This window comes from Hibiscus syriacus, unplaced genomic scaffold (assembly GCF_006381635.1).
Source record: "Hibiscus syriacus cultivar Baekdansim isolate YM2019G1 unplaced genomic scaffold, ASM638163v2 tig00110159_pilon, whole genome shotgun sequence".
NCBI classification, from domain to species: Eukaryota; Viridiplantae; Streptophyta; class Magnoliopsida; order Malvales; family Malvaceae; genus Hibiscus; species Hibiscus syriacus.
In genome coordinates, this window is record NW_024062607.1 from 1,582,481 (window position 1) to 1,607,298 (window position 24,818).

Below are 24,818 nucleotides of genomic sequence, written 5' to 3' on the forward strand. Positions count from 1 at the left end.
TGAGGAAAAACTTGGGTTCTTGAACATGTATGTTTATCAATAAAAGTCCTAACTTGAAACATTTCGCAATCTTTTATTCTCTTTGCAATCATACGCCACGTACAGTTTTTGTCAATCATACACCTTGTTTCGAAACGATCTTTGCTTGATTTGTTAACTTTTAGTTGATAGCCATCTTCCACACATTTCGTATACAAAGCTATCTTCAAGTCTTCCTTTGTATCAAAACAATCATCTTTCTTGATACGAATAACTTTTGTGTAACAATCAACTGCTTTCTTTACCAACTCTTCTTCCGGTATCTGAAGTAATTCTGGCATATTCCAGTTATACGCCCGTGGCATTTTCTTTTCTTCGGGGACTTTTTCTTCTTCTTTTTCTTCTTCAGGATTATATGAATTACAGAATGGATGTTCAACATGTTCATTCACAGTCGTAACTTCCTCCTCATTATCATCAACAATACATTCTTCGGCAACGGCTGTTTCATCATCAAAATTCGGGTATTGACCAATATCAAAATCATTACACGCAGGGTCTGTTTCTTCTTCTGAAACATCATCAAAATCCGTGTATTGACCAATATCAAAGTCCGGATATTGACCAAGACCAAATTTCGAATATGACTAGTACTCACAATTTTTTCTGTTGGCTCATCATCGTCTAACTGGTCAATACGAAAACCGGAATTTGGTGCTGAAAGTTGATTGGGATTTGGATTAGAGAAAGGTTGTGGGTTTTGAGAAAAACTTAGTTGATTACTACCCGCTACTGACCCAACAATACTACTTCTAGGTTCAACAACATACAATGTAACATCATCTTGTGAAACACTAATGTAAGCAATGAATCGTTCAACATCTTCATTGTCGGTTAACAAATAAACTTTACCATTTCTCTGATAAGATAGCCTAAATCCACTTAGGGGCTCTAAATTCAATTTATTTGAAACACGTAGCATTAGAGTTTCATAAGTTAACTTTTGTAAAGACAATTTTAGTTGAAGATTCATGGGTAAAGGCATATATTGTAAAACACCATGAACATTATCCCATGACCCTCCAAAACACAAATCTATCCAAACATGATCAACATTAGATGATTTCATGGTTGTAAATTAATTTACTAAACAGACGAGCTGCGAAACTAAAACCTGTTGCCGGATTGGGAAGGATGTCGTTGGATATAGGAACGGATGTCGCCGGAGAGAGTGATAGATGGAGATGGAATGAGTTGTGATTTAGGGATTTAGTTTATGATTTGCTGCTGTTGCGTAGTTATATACCCAAAATTTCAGTGTTGTGATTTACAGATTCTCGTTGCGATTTACGGATTATCGTTGCGATTTACAGATTCTCGTTGCCATTTACAGATTCTCGTTGCGATTTACGGATTATCGTTGCGATTTACGGATACGCGTTGCGATATACGGATACGCATTACGATTTACGGATACGCGTTGCGATTTACGGATACACGTTGCGATTTACGGATACGCGTTGCGATTTATGTGTTCGCGTTGCGATTTTCATATTCGCGTTGCGATTATGGAAAATCGCAATGCGAATATGAAAATCGCATTGCGATTGTCAAGAATCGCGTTGTGATTTTGGAAACTGATTTGCGATTATGGGGATCGCGTTGCGATTTTTATTTCGCGTTGCGATTTTGTTGGTCATTTTGGCAAATCCAAAAAAAGTTGGTTAAAATCGTATATTATAAGGCATTTTTGGTCACTAAGGCGATTTTCTCTTTAAGTATAGTTTGTGCACTGGTATTAAGCTTTCATTTTATTTAACAATTAAAATTATGCTTAATGTCCAAATAAGTGCCCAAACTATACCTTTTGTGCCAAATACGTGCCTACATTATTTTTTTGCCCATCCAAGTACCTAACGTTATAAATGTTATACTTTTAGGTGCTCGGACCGTCAACAACGTTAGTTTTTCCTATTAAATGACACATGTCACAATTTGATAATTTCAAAAGTTTTATTTAAAATTTAAAATTATATTTTTATAAAAGACTTAATATAAAAATAAACGCTTAAATTTTACCTTGAAAAACGATTTAGTGCCTAAAAATTTTTTCGTTAAAAATTGGTGGAGTGTTGCGACGGTGAGGTTGGAAGAGACAAGGAGTAGAATAATTATTTTTAAAGTTTTGTGTTATTTTTTAATTTTTCAAAAAATTTGGGCTCTTTTTTATAAAAAATATAATTTAATTTTTTTTAATTTCAAATAAAACTTTTAAAATTATCAGATTATAACACGTGTCACTTAACGAAAAAAATTAATACTGTTGACGGCTAAGATACCTAAAGAGGTAACGTTTGTAACGTTAGACACCTGAATGATCTAAAAAATAATATAATCACCTATTCAGCACAAAAAGTATAATTTGAACACTATTTGGGCATTAAGCCTTAAAATTAAAACATTCAACTACCTCTTTGGTCTAATTCCAAATTCTAAATTCCAAATTCCAAATTCCAAATTTCAAATTCCGTTCCTATACTTTACGGGAATTGACACGTTAGTCCACTTACTTTAATTTATCAAAATTTAATCCTTTTACATTATGAAAATATACATGAAATTAAGATTCATGTGAATTTAAGGCATTCACGTGCAGGAAATGAAGAGTGTGGAAGGCTTTAAATGGACTTTTTGATTTTTTTTTAATATATAAAATGGAAAGAGGTCTATTTCGCTTGGATGGAAATTATATATCGCGGCATTTTGCTGATACGGTAATATTTTAACGTTTTAATATAATTTAAATTTTTAGTAATAATTTATTTAATGCATGATTATTAGTTTAAAAATTAATATTTATAATTATTTAATTTTATGAGAGGGATCGTGTATTAGATCCTTTTATTAGGAACCTTAAGTTAGTGATACCTACCCGTGTCTTGCCGTATTTAGTAGAGGATGGATTCGGTCACATAGGTAGATATGAGGGTCACTGTAAGATAGAACCAACCTTATTTCTGCCTTAATGGAGCGTTGGAGGCCGAAGACCCACACATTTCATCTTCTATGCGGAGAGTGCACGATTACACTTGAGGATGTTTCTATGCACATGGGGATTCCGGTGGATGGAGATGTGATATCGAGGATGGCGCACGGTTCAAGGACTACTTTGTGTCTGGACTCTCTAGGACGTGTCCCGGAAAGTTTTAACGGTGGTCGGATACGGTTAAATTGGTTAGATGCCAATTTTTAAGAGTTAAGCGAGGGCGCCTCTGATGATGAAGTTAAAATATATGCACGGGCATGCATACTGCAGCTGATAGGAGGGTTGTTGATGCCGGACAAATCACACAACAAAGTTCACTGTATGTGGTTGCGACATCTTGGCGACTTTCGTCTGGCCGGATCACTCAGTTGGGGCTCGTCAGTTTTGGCTTTCCTGTACAGAGAGATGTGCCGAGCCACTGACTACAAGAAAAATGCTATCGGCAGATGTCTCCTGCTGCTGCAGTCTTGGGCATGGTATCGATTGCCCTTTTATGTCCCTTTGTCAAGAACCCATTCGTATTTCCGCTACTCTTGAGGTAATTATAAAATTGATTTCTTATATTAATCATTTTATACAGTGTATAATAAATTTTGTTTTCCTTGAATAGGTGGTCTACTGATAGGAAAAATCATCAGGAGCTACCTGATGATTTAGAAAAAATTAGGGTGCTAATCGATCAGAAGGCTGACACATAAATATGCCTTTTAATGTTTAAAACTCGATTTTAGATTATAGTTGTATAATTAGATTATTATTTTGATAAAAAAATATATATTTGTTTTAGTTTGAATGGGTGTCATATTCTAATGATGATGTGAGGATGGTGATCCCACCTGAGTTGAGGGGCCCATTAGATGTTTGGATGGCAATGGTCATTTTGATCTGTTATGCGACCGTCGAGTGGCACTCCACTAATCGCGTGCTATGACAATTTAGTTGTTTTCAACCAATTCCGGAAGCACCTCGCAATATGGACGAGTTGCATAACATAGATAGACGCGACAAAACCGATACAGATTGGCTGGTGAGGCATCACGAGTATGTCGTGCTGTGGGAGGATCGACATCGGCGCTTTCCCCGTAGAGAGCCTATTTTTACTGACCTCTTGATGGTTGAAGACGGTTATTACGAGTGGTTCAACAGTAACGAGAAACCGTTTATGCTTTCCGAGGATACACGAGGGTAGACCTTTTAGCAACGTCGACAGAGATGTTCACCAACACAGCACCATCGTCCCCCGACTAGTGAACGGAGAGCAAGTGATTCCAGTTCATCCTCAGTTGCACCAGCAGGACCTTAACAGCAGCCACCGTCTACAGCGACTTACCTTCCGTAGCCATATATGATGCTGCCATCGTTGTTCCCTTACCCGATGTCGTCGTCGCCATTGCCATCTGGTTTTATGACCCCGCCGTCGCCACCGTCACAGAGTTTTATGACCCATCCTGGAAGATATTATGGGTTTATGTTTGCAGATCTAACTTGGGGTTCATATACCCAAATTTTATCGGGTTCAGCCTCATCACCTATGGCCGCAGCACATACACCTCCTGTACAGTTTTCACACTCAGCGATGTCTGGGTTTTATGAGTTTTCCCAGTTTTCGCAGGCCGGTGGGATAGTCAGTCATATACCTCCAGGGTCCTTATTCTATGGAGGTGTTTCATCGTTAAAAGCTCCTTATCAACCTAATGTAGCTGCTCACGACGAAGATGACAATGATGATGGTGATGATGATGACAGCGAGGAGTCACAACCACTGATACGAAGAAATCCTCCTCAAGACCGACAGCTACCGCCCTACGGAACACATTCGCGTCGCAGGCATTGATAGATTTTATTTTTTATTATATTTTTATTTAGTTGTTTATTGGACTTTTTAATTGTAATTTTTTTATTATTTATCATTTAATACTTACTTTATTTCATTAATTGGTTGGATTTATTTTAATTTATTTTGTTAAATTTGTTGGATTTTTTGTTAATGTATTTTGGTTAATTTTATTTATTACCATTTAATATCAATTATTGTAATTTGTTTACCATTTACCATTTAATACTTATTGTAAGTTTGTTGTATTTAAAATTATATTCAAATACCAAATTGTTATTGTTATAATAAAATTTAATAATTATGTTCGATAACTTTCTTCAGTTTGTCACTTATTGTAAGATCGAATGACATTAACTTTAAATAAATGAAAATTAAAGTACAAGAATTCTTATTTGATAAACAACTACATCAGTTCCTCATCAATTGTTACTTGACTACAGCAGAAGTGGACATGTTTTTCTAGTGTGTCATGGGTTTCTACAATGCCCACATCTTCTGTCTTGTCTAGATCTTTCTCGAATATCCATATCACAATAAATTCGATTGGATTTTGGACGACCACGCTCCCTTAATAAAGTTGGATTTGGTATAATCGGAAGCTAATCCTGAACCTCATCAGGGTATTTGTCATTACTTATAGGGGGAACTCAAATTCGTATACCTTAAAAACTTCAGATAGTAGGTATATGAGATCCACAAAACAATTATAGTCTTGACGTGTATGCGAGAAAGCTGCTATCACATGAGAGCATGGATACTTCAGAGCTTGAAAAAACCCGCAGTCGCACTTTCTGTCTCGTAGATTTACTCTTAACGAAACAACTTCAATCCCTTGAAGAGGTCGCGGCAACTCTGTGACACGAAACATTTAATGTCTTCTAGAGAAGCTTGTTACAGACATTCCATTTGATGCATCAATATTTTTTTGTAGATCTGCAACTAATCTAGGGTGATAGACATGACTGCCTTGCATCCAGGTTTGAGCTTGTCCCCCGAGCTTCGCAAAAAGCGCCCTCAAACGAAAATATATAGTTTTTACCAAAGCCGCTACAGGTAATTGGCGTGCACACTTTAAGGTTGAATTGATTGCCTCAACCAAGTTGGTCATCATGTGGCCATATCGATATCCACCATCATATGCGTTTGTCCATATTTCTTTATCGATGAGGCTGATGTAATCGTATCCTTCATCGTTTTTCGCTCGCAAATCTTGAAGCATTGATTCAAACGTTTGAGGAAATAGTTCGTAACCTGATCAAAAAATATATAACTTACTAACTTGCTTTCTTTGCAAAATTAAAATGATCGAAAGAAAACAAACTATATCAGTTTCACTTACCCATACGCACAATTAATTGACGCTCATCATTCTTCTTGTACCTTCCATGATAGTTCGCAGCAATGTGTCGAAGACAATACCTATGTTGGACAAAGGGTAGTTGCCACATTAGACCCAAAGACTCCATTGCTGCTTTGATACCAGCTCCGCGATCTGAAATGACATAAAATTTTTCCCTCGTGATAACATGTGCACGTAAGTTTCGGAGGAAAAAAAAACCCAAGAATATGTATCTTCTCCTTCAACAAGAGAAAAAGCAACTGGAAGAATGTTGCAATTGCCATCTTGGACAACTGCCAATAATAATACTTGCTTGTATTTTCCATACAAGAAAGTCCCGTCGATTTGGACCACAGGCTTGCAATATTTGACAACATTAACGCACTGTGGGTAAGTCTAAAAAACCCGGTAGAATTGGCATCGATCGCGAAGAACTCGATCATTGTGGTATGCATAGGAGGTTTCAAAGTCCACAATTATCCCAGGATTCAACCTCTACACCAGCCTAAACCAGCCTGAAAGTTCGTTGTAAGATGCATCCCATTCGCCATGAAGTTTGACAATGACATTTTATTTTGCCAACCAAGCTTTTTTATAGGAGACAGTGTACCCATATTGCGATTGTATAGCTGAAATCAACACAACAACAGCTATATGAGAGATTTCTTTTACCATGGGCATGATGGCTTGGCATATCAATTCAGAGTCCAAGTTGGGATGATCTTGGTTGACCCCTCCAGAACAACATGTGTGAGGACCGTTGTATATTGTTAGTTCCCATTTGTTGGTTTTTCTCTTTCTCTTTGATACGCGAACCATACAATTGCATCCGTTTTTGCGTCGGGCACAGTAGCATACATATTTTTCTGTTGTGGAGCGGTCGACTCTCGATTGAACAGAATTACGAATATTGTAATTTTTATAGCTATCATCGCTTCTTCTTTGCTTGAAAACTCCATGCCTAAAGATAACTCACCGTTATTTATTGATGAGTAATATCCATAGTTACCGAGATGAGGCATATCCGCAATTTTTGGCCCATACATTTCACCATAATCAGCTTCATACATGTGTGCTGGAGGGTTAGCTTGTGCCACATTTGAGGGAACTTCATCTACATCATCATCGGAGTTGAATTGCGGTGATTCTGCGTGAATGAATAGTCCAGTCTCAGCACCATCCGCACCAGGCTCACGAAGTGGTTCTTCTGGTGGAGATGATGGTTCCTCCATTCTCTCCACATTTAGGTCGAATAACCTACTACTTGCATGTTTTCCCCTTGAACTAGAAGGCATATCGACATTGAGATCGAAAAAGCTCGTAGTGGAATGCCTCCCCCTGGAGCTTGAAGCCATTGTGTCAAATGGAAACTGCACAGATTGTTGCGTCGATGGCATCTCCATATTAAGGTCAAAGAAATTTGCAGATGAATGTCTTCCCCTTGAACTGGACGCGATGTTGCCATACGGATTGTTCGTGGACCCACCTAGGTACATATCGTAAGGAGTTACGAATGAATGTCTCCCAATTGAAGTTGATGTGACGGCACCATGATGCATATTTCCCATTATGGCGTTAAAGTCATTACACATTAGTGTAGTCGGGCTGTCAACTTGATCAACTTGTTCAGCCAGCCCATAGTGGGAGCTTAATGACTGACCTCGAACAACACGCACTTGAACAAACTTTGCATACATCTAATATCGGTGTCTGAATAATTACTTTGAGAATCAACCATCATTTCAACGTCATCATTGTTCGATAGTTCGAACGCTGTATAAGTTAATGACAACAATGATATTGGAATTATGTACTGCAACGACGACATTCTTCTACTACTTCCAACATGAACCTTCCTCGAAATCTTCGTTACCAGTTCCTCAAGAGTTATGTTTCTCTTGAATGATATTTTAACACGCTCATTTGATACGAAAACAACGTCGGTTTCATCTTCTCGAATTTCTCCATCATAATAAACAATAGCTGAAAGTCGCGCCATTCTTAGAGTTTAAAAGTGCTACAATATTATATCTGTAAAAAAAAACTGAAACAAACCTGATTAAATAAATAATATATGAACGAAAATATAACACAATAAAATTTGTACACATGAACATAAATAATTTAAATAATATAATTTTATATTATTACCTGCACCGCAAAAATATTTCGACGTATGCTCCCGCTTTCCAATTTTACAAACACATAAAAGTATAATATTTTTTCAAATAATCATAAAAAAATAATATAACAAAATTACCTTATAACGAAAGATCAAACGAACTTCTGAATCAAATATAAGAGGATTGTCGGGTGTTATTTACTGGTTGAAAGGATTGTTGGTGAGAGAGTTTACAGGGAGAGGACTATTTATAGCCGAGAGAGGATGCTTTAAAGTCGAGAAGTTCGGGTAAATTATGCAAGACGCGGTCCCTGCACCGCGCCTTGCATTATGCATGTCTGATAGTTGAGCATGTGATAATTGAAAAGCGCGGCCCCTGCACCGCGTTATAGACCTACGTGGAGTAAGGCGCGCCCCAGGGGCCGCGCTATAACTACGTGTATCTAAATCAGCATAAAGCGCGCTGCAGGGGCGCACCTTACCCCACGTGGCACCATATCAACGTAAAGCGTACTGCAGGGGGCGCGTCTTACTGCAAAGAATGTTAGATCGAAAAAAATAATCTAAAGGTGTCTGATAAAAAATATATAATATATAGGTGATATATCGGGAAAAACACCGTTATCCGCGGCCATCGGAGATACCTAAAATGCCGTGAATGGCATTGGATTCCATTTTAATAGGGAAAATGTTTGAAATAATGGTCTGAAATTATTAGTTTATCCAACTGTTTGAGGTCAGTATAGTAATCACATAAACGTTTTGGTATTGCTTTCCCTCGCAATTTACTTATTTTGAATTTTGATATTAAAAAATATAGTAGAAATTCCAAAAACCATTTTTCTAATTAAAAACGCGATGTCCGCCGTCTAATTGGACGAAATGACCTAAGCAAATAAAGACACGGTCTGACCCACAACTCTAATAACCACTACTAATCAGCCACGTGTATTCCAGTCTAACGCATCTCGTTTTCTTCGGTTTTTTTATTTATTTATTTATTTCTTCCAAAATTGAAACTGTTGTTGAAAATATTGGCGGGAGTTTAAGTGGATTTCAAATAAAGAGCAAACCCTAGCGGCCCCATCTCTTCCCCCTCTGTTCTCGCACTTTCTCTCACTAAAGGCACGCTTAGAATCTCTCTCTCATATAGAGCTTCCACTTTTATGAATTTTGGCCGTCTCGAATCCATCATTTTATTTTATTTTTTATTTTCTCACAGGGAAATATCTGCTAATTTGAGACCGGTGAGTCTACCTGCGTGCTTTGGTTTTATTAAATTTTTCTTTCAGTTTTTAGGATTTCCCCCCTTTTGGATGAAGTTCTTACTGTTCTTTTTCGTTTGACTGATTTGTTTTCAGTTTCGGTATTGCAGCGGAGATAAATCGAGGACGATTCTGATTTAATCGTGTGAGTTCTGTTTATTTAGCATTTTAATGGTTTTTTCCTGATGCTTTCTAAGCCTTATTTTTGCATCTATGACTTTAAACTGTCGGTGGTTTCTGAGGTGAGGCAAAAAATCTAACTTCTACTATAGTATGAATGTCGAGTTTTGATTTTCTTGATTTTGAATGTCAGGTTTTACAATTTCATTTGATGTTTGCTTTTAAGGTGTAGTTACTCCAAAACTTTGAGATAAATTAGGGAAAAGGGTATAATCCAGTTGAGGGACAGCTTAGGATATAAGGAAGAGCAGAAGAGTTACAGAAAGGATGGGAAAGAAGTCTCCGGATGATAGGGAAATGAAAACAGCAAAACAGAACAAGAGATTGAAGAGTTCAAGCGGTAAGTATCTGAGACCAGGTACCATTGCTCATCTCCGGTACAATAAAGCTTCAGCCGCCAAGCTGTGTACTGATCTTGGGAAGGAAAGGGTTGCTGTATTAGATACCAAGAAACTGGCTGATGGTAATCTTTTGATGGAAAATAAGGTTATTGAGAAAAGTCCTTTGATGTCATCGCCTGTGGTTTTCCATAAGCAGAATAGTATGGCGTGGACACCAAAGATACCTCGGCCTGAAGTCTTTGAGTCTGAGTCAAGGCTTGAGTCTCTTCATATGGATTTACTGGTATTATTTGCACCCTTTGTCATTTTATTTGCATGACATGGCCTGAAAAAGCTTTACTGTTGTTTCATTCTGTAGAGTGGTGATTTAGATGCTGAAGAATTAATCAGGTTGTTTTTTATTCATTTTGGTCGTGTGTATGATTTTTATTGGTGTGTGGCATACAAGATAGGCATCCTTAACAAATCATGTTGCATGTTTATAAGTTTTTGCTGGTTGTGCGCTTCTTCAGAACCATATATATTACTTGCACCTTTGAGCATTTTAAACTTGAAAATGAATGTGGTAAAATAAGAATGCACTGTCCATTTCTTTACCTTCAAGTGAGTACTGTAATCATTGTTAGAATGCATCTGATCATAAGTGTAATTTAACAGAATTCCTTTACACTTAAAAAATCCCTGTTTAATCTTTAATCTACCTTTGTAGATTTTTTCGATCATATTTTGTGTCATGTGCTTTGAGAACCTATCCTCGTTTATATGATCAATGACATTCTATGTTTGACATATCAATGAGTTTCATCAACATTTTCTCATGTTCTTTAGTGGCTGTTATCAATTTCTCAAACATATTGTTTCGTTATATGTATAATTGAAGTTAATCTCCACGTTTGTCATTATGCTGTTACACTCATTATTCATGGATGACTGATATGATATCTGTAAAGACACCATGGATATATGTTCATATAGTTTCTGCACGAAGAAACACTGAGCCTACACCACTCTATACGTGGCAAGATTGAATAAGCTTGCTTTCAATTTTATGGAGATCCAGCCTTTCCCCTTTGAACTGATTCCTTTTTTTTTTTTGATATTATTTAGGTTAAAATACTTTGTCACTTGCACCATGACCAACTGAGGGCAGTTTTTCATGTTTCTCAAAGGATAAGAAAAGCTGTAAGTATCTCTCTCCCTTGTCTGTTTTAGTTTATGAATCTTATTATATAACCATTTATGCTTGTTGCGTTCAGGTTTGCCTGGCAAGACAATTTCACTTAAATTACACAACACCTGATCGTTCAAGGCAAGAGATGCTGAGCATAATGACACCAAGGCCGACAGAACACTGGCCCTTTACGAGGTAAGTGTCTGAAGGTTTGAGATCACAACAAGGACTGATTCTACAAAAATTGGAACTAAAATTTGCCATTTTGTACAATGTTTTGGATGTTGTTTCCAGCAAGGGTGAAGGGAAAGGTATTCTGATCAAAAGTCCACACACTCCAAAAGCTCCAAGACACGGTCCACGACCACCATCTCGTGTTAAAGTCACCGAGCTGAGGCAAATTGCTGCAGTACTCTTTCAGGATTCTGGATTCCCTACCAGATGCATGGTACCATCTGTTCTCCCAAAGCCATTATGCAAATCTTTGGCTTCAAACCGAGTACTATTTTACGAGGATGAGTTATGCCAGGCCGTTGCTCAGAATAAGCTTCGTTGATTTCTTCCCGGTGTTTATATCATAAGCTGGATTCCACTGTATATGGTTATATTTTGCGTTACTCTATAGGAGATCTTAGTCAGATTCAGAGAGTATGAGGTATGCGATTTTGTAGCTTTTCTTGGGGAGTATATTAGGTTATATGATGTTTCATATGAATCTTATCTGCATTAAGTGTTTGAGGATGTAGACGATGTGTGGATTTTCACAACGATAGGTCATGAACTGATTGCTTGTATATCTTCTTTTATATATGCTTGGAAGTTGAAAGTATCATTAGCTGTGTTTTCGTATTTTGCTGGTTGTCTACAGTCCTCCAATTCTGAATTTAAACATGTCTGAATCTGAATGGAAGTATATTTAAAATACATCATGATCAATTTACAAATATATGCATATTCAATCTCGTAAATAATTTTGATATGATGTGTTGAAAAAGTAGATAGTCATGTTAGATTCAAGTTGTTTATGCAGTAGGTATGCATGTATTTATAAGCTTTGTTCCTGGCAAATTGAATGCAGTTTTTAGATAATCTATTTCACCGGAGAGAGCCTGGTGTTGAATGAAAAATTATTAGATGATTCACGTCATCGATGATCTTAACTAATAAAATACATCCATTTCATTTTTTTTCAAAGTGAATATTTACTTCTTTCTTACATGTAAATAAGAAATGAGTAGCTATTTAGAAGTTATTGTGAAATGGATGAATTTTATTGGTTAAGACTATAATTGATGTGGTAAGTCGGGTCCTTCAAATAATTTCTCGCGTTGAAGGCTGATGCTCATTGGTTTCCAGCCTAGTAGGTATTTCTGTCGATGTCAGTTTTAATTCCTTCAACCTTTCCGTACAAAAAATTTAACCAAAACCCAAGTTTTTGGAGTAAGAAGAGACCTCCAAAAAGTCTTCCTCTGCCAATTATAAACTCCGAATTGTTTTTTTTTTCTTGGTTCAATTCCCATCATCCTTAGCACATTCATGTGACCTATCGTAACTAAACTAAATCAAACGATCATATTCATTCAACGTGTAAATTCATAAGTAGCTACCAAGACTCTAAATTTGACATCGAAAGCAAGAGTTACCATAAAATCCCTTATCGCAGACTAAGAAAAGGGACAGTTTTTGGAGATTTCATTTTCTATCCCATTTTGAGAGTTTTTGAAGATTTCATTTTGTTTCTCATTTTTCTACTATTGACTATTGGTAACACTATCATAAACCATTAATTATGATTTTCCTTCCAAATCAAAATGAACAAATTATTTATAACCACTACAACTTAAATATTAAAATATTTTAATTTTTTTTAAAATAATTCAATTATTATAATTTATCAATTTTTCATCTATACACATACAATTATACTAACTTTATAAGTAAAATATAATAAAGTTAGTAAGCATACTTTTTTTTGGTATAACCTCTTTTTTTATCTATTGTTTGATTAATTTGAATTGAGTACTGTAGAAGCAAGAATGATCCTCCCAACCCAATCGACTCCATGCACTACCGTCAAGATTCGAATATCATATTGAATGATGATGGGAAGGCTTGAGGATACCTGACCCGATCATTATTACGGTGATACATGATGATAGGGAAGCTTGAAGTAAGCTATCATGATTATTGTTATTAATGGTTCATTATGTCGAGGTAAGTGCATTGCATGTATTATGATGCTATTATTGTCCATGTAGATTAGTTAGAGGTCGTTGGTACAATGACATGCCCAAGGTCGAGCAGTTGTGCCATGGTCTCTCAAGATCGTTCACCTTAGCTAAGCAACTCTGTGACGGTGTTAACACTTTGGTGCATTTAGACCTATGGGTTCATAACACTTCAGTGCATTTGGACACTCAAGTTCGTCTACCATATCGATGCGATTCTGTATCAGTATAACACTTTGGTCTACGTTACCTAGATATACCCCTATTAGAGTTTACTATGGGCACCCTTTATAATATTTTATGACAAAATGTCAATATTAATGTTCTAACGCATGATATACATGTGTTTGCTACTGATGATTATATGCATGACCTTTTATCCATGTTGATGATAATATTAAATATGTTACAATTGTCGAATAAATAGTTAACGATGAGACTATTATGATGAAAACCGCTTTAATGAATTAGAGGAATATCATAGACTGAATAATTACTGTGCCAACTTAGAGTTACCGAAACCACAAATATGATAGAAAGTGTAAGGTAATCTGATGAGAAAAGACATGATATACTTTAGACCTTGGGTAAGTATATTGAACCCGAGTGCGAATGATAAGACTATGGTAATCTTTAAAAAAGGGCTTAAGTTCATAATTGGATAGCATGATTATTTTTATGAGACTCATGTAATATAGCAAGATCGATGTGTACTCATTAGGATTAATAGCTCACACTTTTAATTATTACCTCTACATGTTCATATTTCCAAGATCAAGATGGGACAATGATATCACCAGAAGAGTCTTGGTGGGAGTACTAGAGTACAACGATGAGGACTCGAATGGGCATGTAGAAATGATGATTTTACCTAACTCTGTTGTAAATTATTTGAAAGATCATTTTAGTCTATTTTTTTTAGAAATATTTTAATCTTTATTTTTTTATTTTTTGATCAAAATGGTCTCTATTAGATAAAAATTATTAATTAACTAATATTTAATACATCTTGTTGACGTGATATTTTCATGTGATAAATTGATGACGTATCACATGCTACGTCACCTTAGGTGATATGACACATCATAATCTTAGATAAAATGTTCATTATGATAAATGTTGAGTGACTAATTTTGACATTATGCCATTTTAATACAAGGAAAAATATCAAACTAATAAATAATATTTTATCATAGAATATTTTAATATTCATATTTTTAAATAATTTATATAAAATGTTGATAAAAATGAAATAGAGATTATATTATTTTTAATATTAAATATTAAACATTTCAAATCTAGATTTTGAATTTAAATTTTATATTAAAATTTTAAATTAATACACTATATATTCACGTGTCATTGTAATTAGTGATATATATAATATTATTCAACAATGAAATTAAGAGAACCTAATGGAGTTTACCGTAGAATTAAGAATGAGTTCGTCGCTTGTTCAGCAGAAGATTTGTCAACACATCTTGTCACGTTGAAATAAAAGAGGTAGGTTGGGAAAATATTACCAAATTGCAAGCATTCCATACCTTTGACCCCATCTTACACCTCCCGTTATTGTTTATTAGTATGGTAATCTACGGATGAAAAATTCCACGAAGCACTTATTTCTTTGTGAATGGTTAACAGATTAATGAAATAAATTCATTATTAGGTCATTACTACTTACCAATAGGTATTAATTGTCTTTTATTTTATAATTTGAATTTTGTTTGATCAATTATTTATTTTATTAATTGTGTCAAAATTTTTTATAGTATTAATATATGTGTGTCTATCTACCAAAAAATATTTTTGAATATGCTATCGGTTATGTTCCTATAGGCAAATGAACTCTCCTTTCAAGTGTTTCAGTGTGGAGACATAGGAAGATGTGGTGTGATACAACACTCCCCATCTTCCAATCTGCTGTTTCTCTAACAAGAACAGAGTGTCGAACATTGGAAGAGTATGTGTCATACCGTAATAGCTACCATTAAAACGACGTACCGAAACACACAACAATTAAATTTGTTATTATTATATAAATATTAAAAATTATTGGATTTTTTAAAATTAATCATTAATTTAAAATTTAGTTTTATTTTTAATAGAATTATAATTAAATAATAATTTTTTAATAAAAAATAATAATTAATTTAAGTCAGTTAATTTGTTTAGAATTGGGATTTGTAAATTATTTAAGTTAATAATGGCCATAAATAATAGTCACCGCTGGAGACATTAACTCGCCGGAAAACACGTCGAAAAAATGTTGAAAAATATTATATTACAAATCCAACGTGATTGTTTGTCGTCGCCCGAATTGCCATCGCCCAACAGTCACCTAGCAGTCGTAAAGTAGTCGGCGCCCAGGAAAAGCTATTGCAGGGTGTTCTACACGATCATCCGTTAAATTATTCTGTTCTTCAGGGTCATGAGCCATTTGTTTCGCCTCGAGCAGTTGCATCGCTTTATATTCGTAATGGCAATCACGCATCTAGCTTACAGTCGCTTAACGATGTTACTTGCAATTGTTAAGGTTGGTCTTTTGATTGGTATACAGTAAGGAAAAAGCACTAACAGTTCTATGTTGCTACTATTTGCTCACTTTTCGATAACTATTTCGGTAGATTCATTGATGGGGGGCATGGGAGGAGGAAGCTCATATGGACCAACATGGATTTTAACTGGTAAGTTAAACTTCAAACAATTTGATGCCTCAAGACATGCGGTTATTTGTGATCAAAGTCATGCAAAAGACATTTCGAATAACTTTCAATACATTACTACGATGATTATAGCTTATTTGCTGCAGGACAAGCTAGAGAAGCGCTAATGCGAAGACAAGCGGCTTTGGTTGTACACCACAAAGCGAACCCCTTAGCGACGAATAGAGTTGTGATCTGGTTGGTAGGTACAGAACATTTCTTCTTGCTGCGTTTACTGCAAGAGTTGACTCATAGATTTGTGATGCATTTATATTTTCGTTGGACTTACAGTCATAGTCTTTGTTCGTTGAAGTTTTCTCCTGAATGTTTATGCTTTTGTGTTTTGAATTCATGGCAGAATCACAACCTATCGCCAAAGCACGATTTTCACAACTATATGGTTCGTTCTATGGAGGAAGAATTTCAAATGATTGCTCTTACAGCTTTTCCTGGGCGGCCGACTACTGCATAACTGTTGGGCGATGGCAATCCTGGCGACGACAAACGGTCGCGTTGGATTTGTAATATAATATTATCAACGATTTTTTGTGTTTTCCTGATGTTAAGGTCTCCGGTGGTGACTATTGTTTATGGTCATTCTTACTTAATAATTTACAAATTTCAATTCTAAACAAACTAATTTACTTAAATTAATTATTATTTTTGATTAAAAATCATTATTTAATTATAATTCTATTAAAAGTAAAATTAAATTTTAATTTTAAAAAAATCCAATACTTTTTAACATTTACATAATAAAAACAAATTTGATTGTGTTATGTTTCAGTACGTCGTTCTAGTATTACGTTGTTGTATGAGACATACGTTGTAGAATTTTCCATCGTACATTATTGTATAGTCGAATTGAATGAAACAATTACTAACAAAGGCTTTTGAATAAAAAATACTAATATACAATTGAAATGATATAATGCTGTTTATTAATTATGCACGTGATTGATGTTTTGTATTCATGATTCTTTGAATTACAATAGGGGAAAAAAAAAAGAAATTGCTTCTCTGTTTTGTTTGTTGTCAGAAAAATTCTTTGAAGTGCATTTGGATAATGGCAGACGTAAGGATCTTGTAAGCCTTCTCGGAGGGATGGTAACCATCCCAGAAAACGTATTTGGAGGCATCTGGGCATGAGAGAGGGATGCTTGTAGGGTTGCAGAATACACTCGCTTCTATCAGTCCGGTGCCACAACATCCCACTGTTGCCACCTCAAAACCTGTATCAAAATGGCCGATAAGTTGAATCTAAGGTCGCTCCAATCATCAATTTATGCATGAGAAAGGTTTACCATATTTTCCAGGGTTTTCAATGAGCGAAAGCAATGGATAGTAGATGTCAAGGAAGATAAGATTCGTGCCCGGCAAAGTGAACACAGTCTTCAGGTTGTCTATCACGCCGGAGAGCTTGGCGTTGTAGGCAGATGCCAATTGGTTTTCTGCCTCGTAGCAATCTCTGTTTTTTCCACCGCCTAAAGTTCTCTGAGACGGCACACACCCGATCGGCGGCAACCCCAACAACCCTATTCTTCTTGCTCCTAATCCATACAAGTCCTGCAACAAATATTCCCGTGGTTGGTTTCGTTTTTATGGACTAAAACTTCATGCTTGATTCTTATATCACCTGCAAGAACTGGGAAGCATAGCCGGCCACGAAATCTGAATATGCATTTATGTCATAATGGGCTCGCCTGAATGGAAGGGTAAAGTAAGTATTGGAAACATCGTTGCTGCCGGTGCACACTATATATATGGCTTTTGAAACTATAGTTGCGGTTCTCTCTTCTCCTACTGCTGCTTCTATCTTCTTTATGCATTCCTTGAACAGTTCTAACTGTCCCGACATCGATATAACATTCTGCCATAACATGTCCGACAGACAGATGAGATTAATGGCACTGCAATAAATTCACAAAAGCAACATATGTATGTTATGTATGTATGTACCGCTACTTTTGCTGTCTGAGGATCATATCCTGCTGCCCCTGAGGCAAAACTGACACCAGTGAGGAGATCTTGGAGCTGTACTTTGGGATCAAGATAAGCAGGCACCAGATCCTTAACACCGAATTCTTCAGCTGCAAATGATTTGGATCCAAAGTCAGTGACAATGTATACAAGGGGGATATGAAGACAAGTTCTGGCTTATTGGCTACACACTACCTATAAGGTCGGAAGGGACTTTGCCATTCGAAAACCGTCCAGTCGGCCCGCCTTTGAAATCCCTCCCGTAAGGGAGGAAATTGCCTTTAGCTATCGTGGGGAGATTGTTGTTGTTCCCCGGGTCAACTATCGAATCCCCGAACACGAAAACTGCAGGAATGGTCTCGTTGTTAGGCAGGACCAAGGCAGCTTCATTGTGATAATGGAAATACAACACCACAAAAGCAAGGAAGACGATGGTCCTACTAAAGCAAGAAGGAAACGAAAAGGGTGCTTGAAATTGAGAGAGGAACGTTGTCATTTCCTGGTTTTCAATTTATATTTTCCTTATGGTACATAGTCCATATTTATGAATTTATATAGGCATGAAAAAGGGAAGACGCGGTGTTTTAATGTATTTGTCAATGTGGCAGCCAATTCAGAGCTTGCTTATACATTTTCTGGTAGTTGCAAACAATAATGCAGCATCATTAGTGTCAAAATATCAGCTGGAAATAAAACTCAAAGGAAATATATGTACATTCCCCCCCCTTGTCTGCATCCACCTTCAAGTATTGAAGCTTTATTCTCTTTGCAAAAACATATTTTCTGAAAAAAAAATGCCAAATTGGTATCAGACATTATTTGTAAACAATACCTTGAATTCAGTGATTTCCCTATGTAATTCATTCAAAACAGCTGTTGAGTTTAAACTGGGTGGCTTGTGATGAAGAACAGGGGACATACTGGTATTAGTCAGTGTCTAAGCATTATATTAATTTGGAAACATCAACCAATAGTAATAACATTAAATTCAACCCCCAACCAATCTCAAACAATGTGTTTAGATGTTGACTTGTTGCCTGCTTCAAATTCGTTGCTGGCTCGTCTTGTTCACCTCAAATATGCTCAACTAGTGGGATATTGTAACTGGAATTAATGCAATCAGTGAATGCTCATAAATACATAATTAGACCACTCAACTAACATTCCAAAACGAATTTTTGATCTAGAGATGCCAACTCCTACACATGGTAATGCAAAAGGTAATAAATTCACCTTCCCAATATATTAGAAAGAAAATATTTTGAGATTATGATAGGAAGAGAGAAGAGGGGAAACGGCGTGTAGCGAAGGAAGGTGTCTATGATTATGTTGATATACAGAATGATTTTGAACAAATTTATACTCAACACATTAAATACTAAGCTCTTTTTTCTTCTTCTCTCGTTTGAATGAATTGCTTGTACTTGAAAAGTTTTCAGAACCATTTTTTTTGGATATTGGATTGAGTTAAAAGATTTTAAGTTATTTGAATTAGCAAGTCATACTTTATCTTTCAAATTTTATTTAGGATATATATATATAATTCTTCATATTCTTTTCCGAATCACAATGTTATTTAATAAATCAAATATCATATAAAATTATAAAATATATTTATAATTTTATTTTTTAAAGAACGTATTTTAGAGATAAAATATTGATGAGAGTATAAAATAGACAAAAAAAAAATTGAGGGAAAGAAATATTTTGTAAAAAATTATAGTGAAAAATTAAATGAAATACAAATTTGAAGAAATAAATTACTCCAAAAAAAATTAAATTTATTAATTAAAATTAGAATTGAAGTTATATAGATATTTTATAATGATCAAGGAGCTGTGACTAGACTTTGATTTTTTTTTTTTGAATTAGTGAAATTGAGGAGTCTGAGTCAAAATGATTTTTCTCAGCCCTAATTTCATCTTTTCAAACTTTAGTTATCCTACTTGAATTCTGGGCTTGCTGGTCTGCACCTTTGGAACTATAGTAATTAGTAAATCTGAATCTCAGTCAGGAATGGCCCTTATACTGAAACTGGGCTGTACATTATTGGACTAGGCAGGTGTTAAGCACCACGCCCAGTCTGCTCTAAAAGAAAACAGTCCCATATATATAATAAAAGGGCGGATCTAAAGGCAACCGAAGTAACCAGAAGATCCCAGGCTGATCTTCTATTAAAGTAAATATCAATCATAAGCGGTTAACCCCCAGATTCCATTAAAACCTGAAGAAAACGATATCTGAGCTTGTTTTTTTTACTACTAGGTACACATTAAGCATGCATTTTGCAACTTTTGTAAGAACTCTTTAGTTTCCTCGTTTTCATAGCTTCAATGGGTTTCCTGGATTCTGTCTTTGAACTCTTTGACTGTGACTTGCCCAGACATAAAAAGATTAAAAAGAAACCATTACAGGTATTCAGTTCACCTTTCAAGCTTCGATCCCTTTTCTTTCACCTTCTTTTTTTTTTAAGTGTTTGATTTAATATTTTGTTGTTGCAGACGGTGGAGATAAAAGTGAAGATGGATTGCGAGGGATGCGAGAGGAGGGTGAAGAATCGGTGGAGGGCATGAAAGGGGTGACCGATGTGGAAGTGGACCCCAAGCAAAGCAAGCTCACGGTGGTCGGCTACGTGGATCCCGACAAGATTCTGGAGCGGGTCCGGCATCGGACGGGGAAGAAAGTCGAGTTGTGGCCTTACGTGCCTTATGATGTGGTGGCTCACCCTTATGCACCGGGGGCTTACGACAAGAAGGCGCCGCCTGGTTACGTCCGGAATGTGGTCCAAGATCCGGAAGCTGGTCAGCTCGCCAGGGCCACCTCGTTTGAAGTCAAGTATACCACTGCCTTTAGTGATGAGAACCCGAGTGCTTGTGTAATCATGTGAAAAATCATGAACCTCCTCCATCTCCATATTATCAGTGTTTGAAAATTATATGAAATGTATGGATTTTCTTATATGAAATATTGGATTTAATTATGGGTCTAGTCGCTGTAGTTTTGTAGTATTAATATTAAGTTAGTTTATTTATTAAATTTTAATTGAAAATATTTGATGACACTTTTATGTAGTTTTGTAGTATGGTCAAATAATAATTAAAAATCACGTTATTGTTTTAATGAAGAGTAATATTAATAGCGCTGTTAATTACTTACTACTATCATTATTGTAAGTAGGAGGGTAAATAAACCACATTTGAATAAATAAATTTATTTTTTATTTTTAAAGGTGTTTATATTCAATGTGTCTATTTATTTATTTATTTGTTAAGGTGTTTATATTCAGTTTTATTTAATGTTTGTAAATATATTCGTTTAACGTTTATAAACATACTATTTATATGATTATTTGTTAATTTGTTGTTTTGATGTACGTCAACGTGTTAGTTTTATATGTTAACCAACCAAACAAAAAAATTAAGTTAAATAAAAACAATTAAATGATAAAATTATGCCACCAGTCCTTTAATTCTTTAGACTTCACAGTTTAAATTCTAAAGTTGATTATGTATTCAATTTAGCTACTACCTTAATCAATATTTAAAATTAAAAAAAATGAAAATGAAGTAAACAATTCGATAAAAAAAAGTTTATAAACAAGCTTTTCATGAATATAAATGAAAAGAACAAACCTTTGTTTACATTCTTTACTTATTCAATGAACATAAAAATTTATTCATACTCGCTTATTCAACTTAATGAACGAATATAAATAAACATTATACGAATGATTCATAAATAATTTATCGAACACTATATTCATTTACACATCTAATTAGAAAATAAAATTCTATAAAAGAATTAAATCCCAAATTTTAATACAATAAAAGTACTAAATCCTAGCTTATACCAAAATATTATGATGGGTACATTTATGTTAGAAATAGCATGCAATTGGGTAGGTTCTCTTCGTTTCCAAACAACCCTTAAATCCATTTTCATAAAACGCAGCCGTTTCACTAGTAATTCTTCGAAAGAAAGGGTCAAATCCGCTATAAACACCCGCTCTTCGCCTATCAGTAGATATTTTGGATCCTTAGCCTCTCTCCCTCTCTGCGTCTGGATCTAAATAGCGTCTCTTCTCTTCGAACCCTAATCTGAGATCCCCCGTCTTTTAATTAGCTTTTATTTTAATAAAAGGAATTCGTTTTTGATCGGGACAAGCCGAGGGTTTTCCTGAGAGCACCCAAGATTTTAAGGCTACAATTTTTTCTTAACTCGATCTCGATCGAGGGTTTCGTTTTGCCTTTTCGATTTCGTATTGTTTTGTTGTTGGTGAATCAACAGATGTCGCGGTGTTTTCCGTTTCCTCCACCGGGATACGTAAAGAACGGAATCCGCGATGAGGCACTGATTGAATCGATCAAGGTTTGTTGAGCAAATCCCCAATAGGCTAAACAGCTTTCTGGGGTTTTAACCCTCTTTGCTCGACTGGTATAATCGTTTTCCTCGATAGCTTTGCTTTTTTCTTTATATCGATAGGACGAGAAAAATATATGTTGCGTTAGAGGGCTGAACGTTATGAAGTGTCTTAAATCCTAATTAAGACGTGTTACTATATTTTACGGCTATAAAGGCTGAGAAAAGATTGGGAAGAGGATCAGCAATTTATTATGTAATCGTTTCCTTACCGACCTGGCCATGTTCTCTTTTTCTGGATTTCTTGTTAAATAAATGGAGGATTTTCTTGTAGTAAGTTAAGCTTTAACTATGAGAAATTGAGCCCAAATCATTCTAGAAGTGAAATGATGCTGATTGTTTATCGTTTCACTTGTATATGAATGGCAGAGCGGCATCCATTCTTACTAGTTCAGTTACTTCAGTATACAAAGGAACAATGTGAATGTGTGCTTAAGTATATTTCATGTGTGAGTTAAAATTGTGAGAAGTTGATTGAAGGTTAAAATTGAAATGGTTATGATATTGGGTTGAATTTAATGAAATTGCATTGGCCACTTCATTACAGAACATGGTGAAATGTTACTTGAAAATGGAGCCTAATTTTTATTAGAGCTGCATGTAAATTTGCACTGGAGAATGGAACAAAGAAACATGCAAGTTATATAATTGGAATTATTTAATTGATTGTGAAGTTTACAGTCATTTGCTATTAGAAACGTAGTAAGAGGGATTCTTTCATTTTTATTTGTTCTTGCTGAAGTTGATTCAAGGAATGCCCGTGTTCTCTTATTGTTGTTTTGCCTGTTTGTATGGGATTCCCGTATGTTCATAAACCGACTCTTTCTCTCGTAATTTGTAGCTTAAAAGAGAAGAGGAGAAGGCTAAGAAAGAAAGGAAGAAAGAAAAGAAAGATAAAAAACGGGAGAAGAAAGAAATAGACAAGGCCCGGAACAGTGGAGAAACCGAAAGTAAGAAGCATGGTCATAAGAAACGGCATAAAGACGAGAGGAGCCAAGAAGGTAAAAAAGGTGGAGACTGCCAAAAGAGAAGACAAAATGAAGTTGAATGTTTTGAGAAGAGTACGCTTACTGAAGAACATGGTCAAGCAGTGGACCCCAGAATTCTTCGGATAGCACCCTTAACAGCAGTAAAAAACAGAAGCTGAGCTCACCCCCTTCTGACAGTGGGCATAATTCTGGTGAGTGTTTGTATCTCTTCCTTACCAGGGAGAGGCTGTTTACTTGTTGGGTTTGTTTGCTTCACATGGGCACTGATATTTTGTATTCAAATTGTATTGATGTGAAGGAAGCATTATCCGGATCCGGTTGCCTTCTCAAAGGCATATCGATCCCGTAGTGCTACCCTGCAATGTGCAAGCTTGTTCTACCTCAGGAAAGATTGATGAGGCCTTTGTTCAAGGGACGCATGAGCATGTTCCTAGATCAGGCAGGGAGCTGGGGAAAAATCCTTGTTCTACTTCCAGTATTAGACTTCCAGAGTTAACTCCCAAGCTTAGCAAAGGAAAACCTTGCTCCTCTTCTGGTGCATCAGAATGTCGTACTTATAATGCCCCGGCATCATTGCCGTCAAACTTGTGTTGCAGTTGCTCGCCTACACTAACTTCACAATTCAAAATTCTCGTGGAGGATTGGGTTGTGCCTACACTGCAGACCGAGTTAACCAGTTTTGGTGAGAACTGGCTGTTTCAGAAAAAGCAAAATCTCAACAGCGGCATTAAAAGCAGCAAAGAGGGAAATGTTGGTGCGTTCAAATGAACTCAACAAGTTGGCCACATGCTTGCATTTTAACCGAGGCTGATATATATGCTTTACCTTTCACGGTACCGTTCTGAACTAAATGTGCTGAGAAGGCGTGCAAAGTGTGAGAAGTAGAAAATGGTGCTGGAAGTGCTTAAAAGTACTGAAAGTGTGAAGGGTTTGTTGCCAGCATTTCAGCTCTTTCTTCTGTTTACGTTAGGAGTAGGACTCAAAAATGAGGATGATAAATTGTGCGGTGACCCTTGCTGGAAAAAAGGCTACTGAGACTTTCTTCTATTTTTCTTTTTAACCCTCGCGTGAGAATGAACAAATAGAATTGATGTATTACAAAATTCAATTCATTCCAGTAATATCGACTATTACCCTTTGTTAATATGATCATGTTTCCCGTATTATGGTTTTCTTGCATTCATTGGGTCATTGCTATTGTAAATACTTCCAAGAAA

The 24,818-nt window shown here is 35.8% G+C and overlaps 3 protein-coding genes and 1 pseudogene across 5 annotated transcripts; 3 read left to right on the top strand and 1 right to left on the bottom strand.

The window, feature by feature from the left end:
* Window positions 1-9,424: 9,424 nt before the first annotated feature.
* LOC120216264 (F-box protein At4g35930-like) lies at window positions 9,425-12,022 on the top strand. Of its 3 annotated transcripts, none has more exons than XM_039213749.1 (6): window positions 9,425-9,570; window positions 9,685-9,733; window positions 9,902-10,392; window positions 11,217-11,291; window positions 11,366-11,475; window positions 11,578-12,022. In XM_039213749.1, exons 3-6 carry the CDS (start codon window positions 10,036-10,038, stop codon window positions 11,834-11,836), a joined length of 801 nt encoding a protein of 266 aa, XP_039069680.1. In that variant the 5' UTR covers window positions 9,425-9,570; window positions 9,685-9,733; window positions 9,902-10,035; the 3' UTR covers window positions 11,837-12,022. The 3 variants fall into 3 exon arrangements, with proteins under 3 accessions (XP_039069680.1, XP_039069678.1, XP_039069679.1); XM_039213747.1 differs by having other exon boundaries at window positions 9,427-9,570; window positions 11,575-12,022; XM_039213748.1 differs by having other exon boundaries at window positions 9,427-9,570; window positions 9,699-9,733; window positions 11,575-12,022.
* A 5,106-nt stretch (window positions 12,023-17,128) lies between these two features.
* On the bottom strand, window positions 17,129-18,719 carry LOC120216265 (GDSL esterase/lipase EXL3-like). The gene is made up of 5 exons (XM_039213750.1): window positions 18,389-18,719; window positions 18,173-18,303; window positions 17,850-18,083; window positions 17,518-17,779; window positions 17,129-17,445 (listed from the first exon to the last, which is right to left on the bottom strand). The coding sequence occupies exons 1-5, from the start codon at window positions 18,687-18,689 to the stop codon at window positions 17,249-17,251; spliced, it is 1,125 nt and encodes a 374-aa protein (XP_039069681.1). The 5' UTR covers window positions 18,690-18,719; the 3' UTR covers window positions 17,129-17,248.
* Window positions 18,720-20,349: 1,630 nt separating this feature from the next.
* Window positions 20,350-21,096, top strand: LOC120216266 (annotated as a pseudogene).
* Window positions 21,097-22,258: 1,162 nt separating this feature from the next.
* LOC120216267 (UPF0329 protein ECU05_1680/ECU11_0050-like) lies at window positions 22,259-24,706 on the top strand. Its single transcript, XM_039213751.1, has 3 exons — window positions 22,259-22,561; window positions 23,454-23,792; window positions 23,900-24,706. The coding sequence occupies exons 1-2, from the start codon at window positions 22,481-22,483 to the stop codon at window positions 23,757-23,759; spliced, it is 387 nt and encodes a 128-aa protein (XP_039069682.1). The 5' UTR covers window positions 22,259-22,480; the 3' UTR covers window positions 23,760-23,792; window positions 23,900-24,706.
* Window positions 24,707-24,818: the final 112 nt, after the last annotated feature.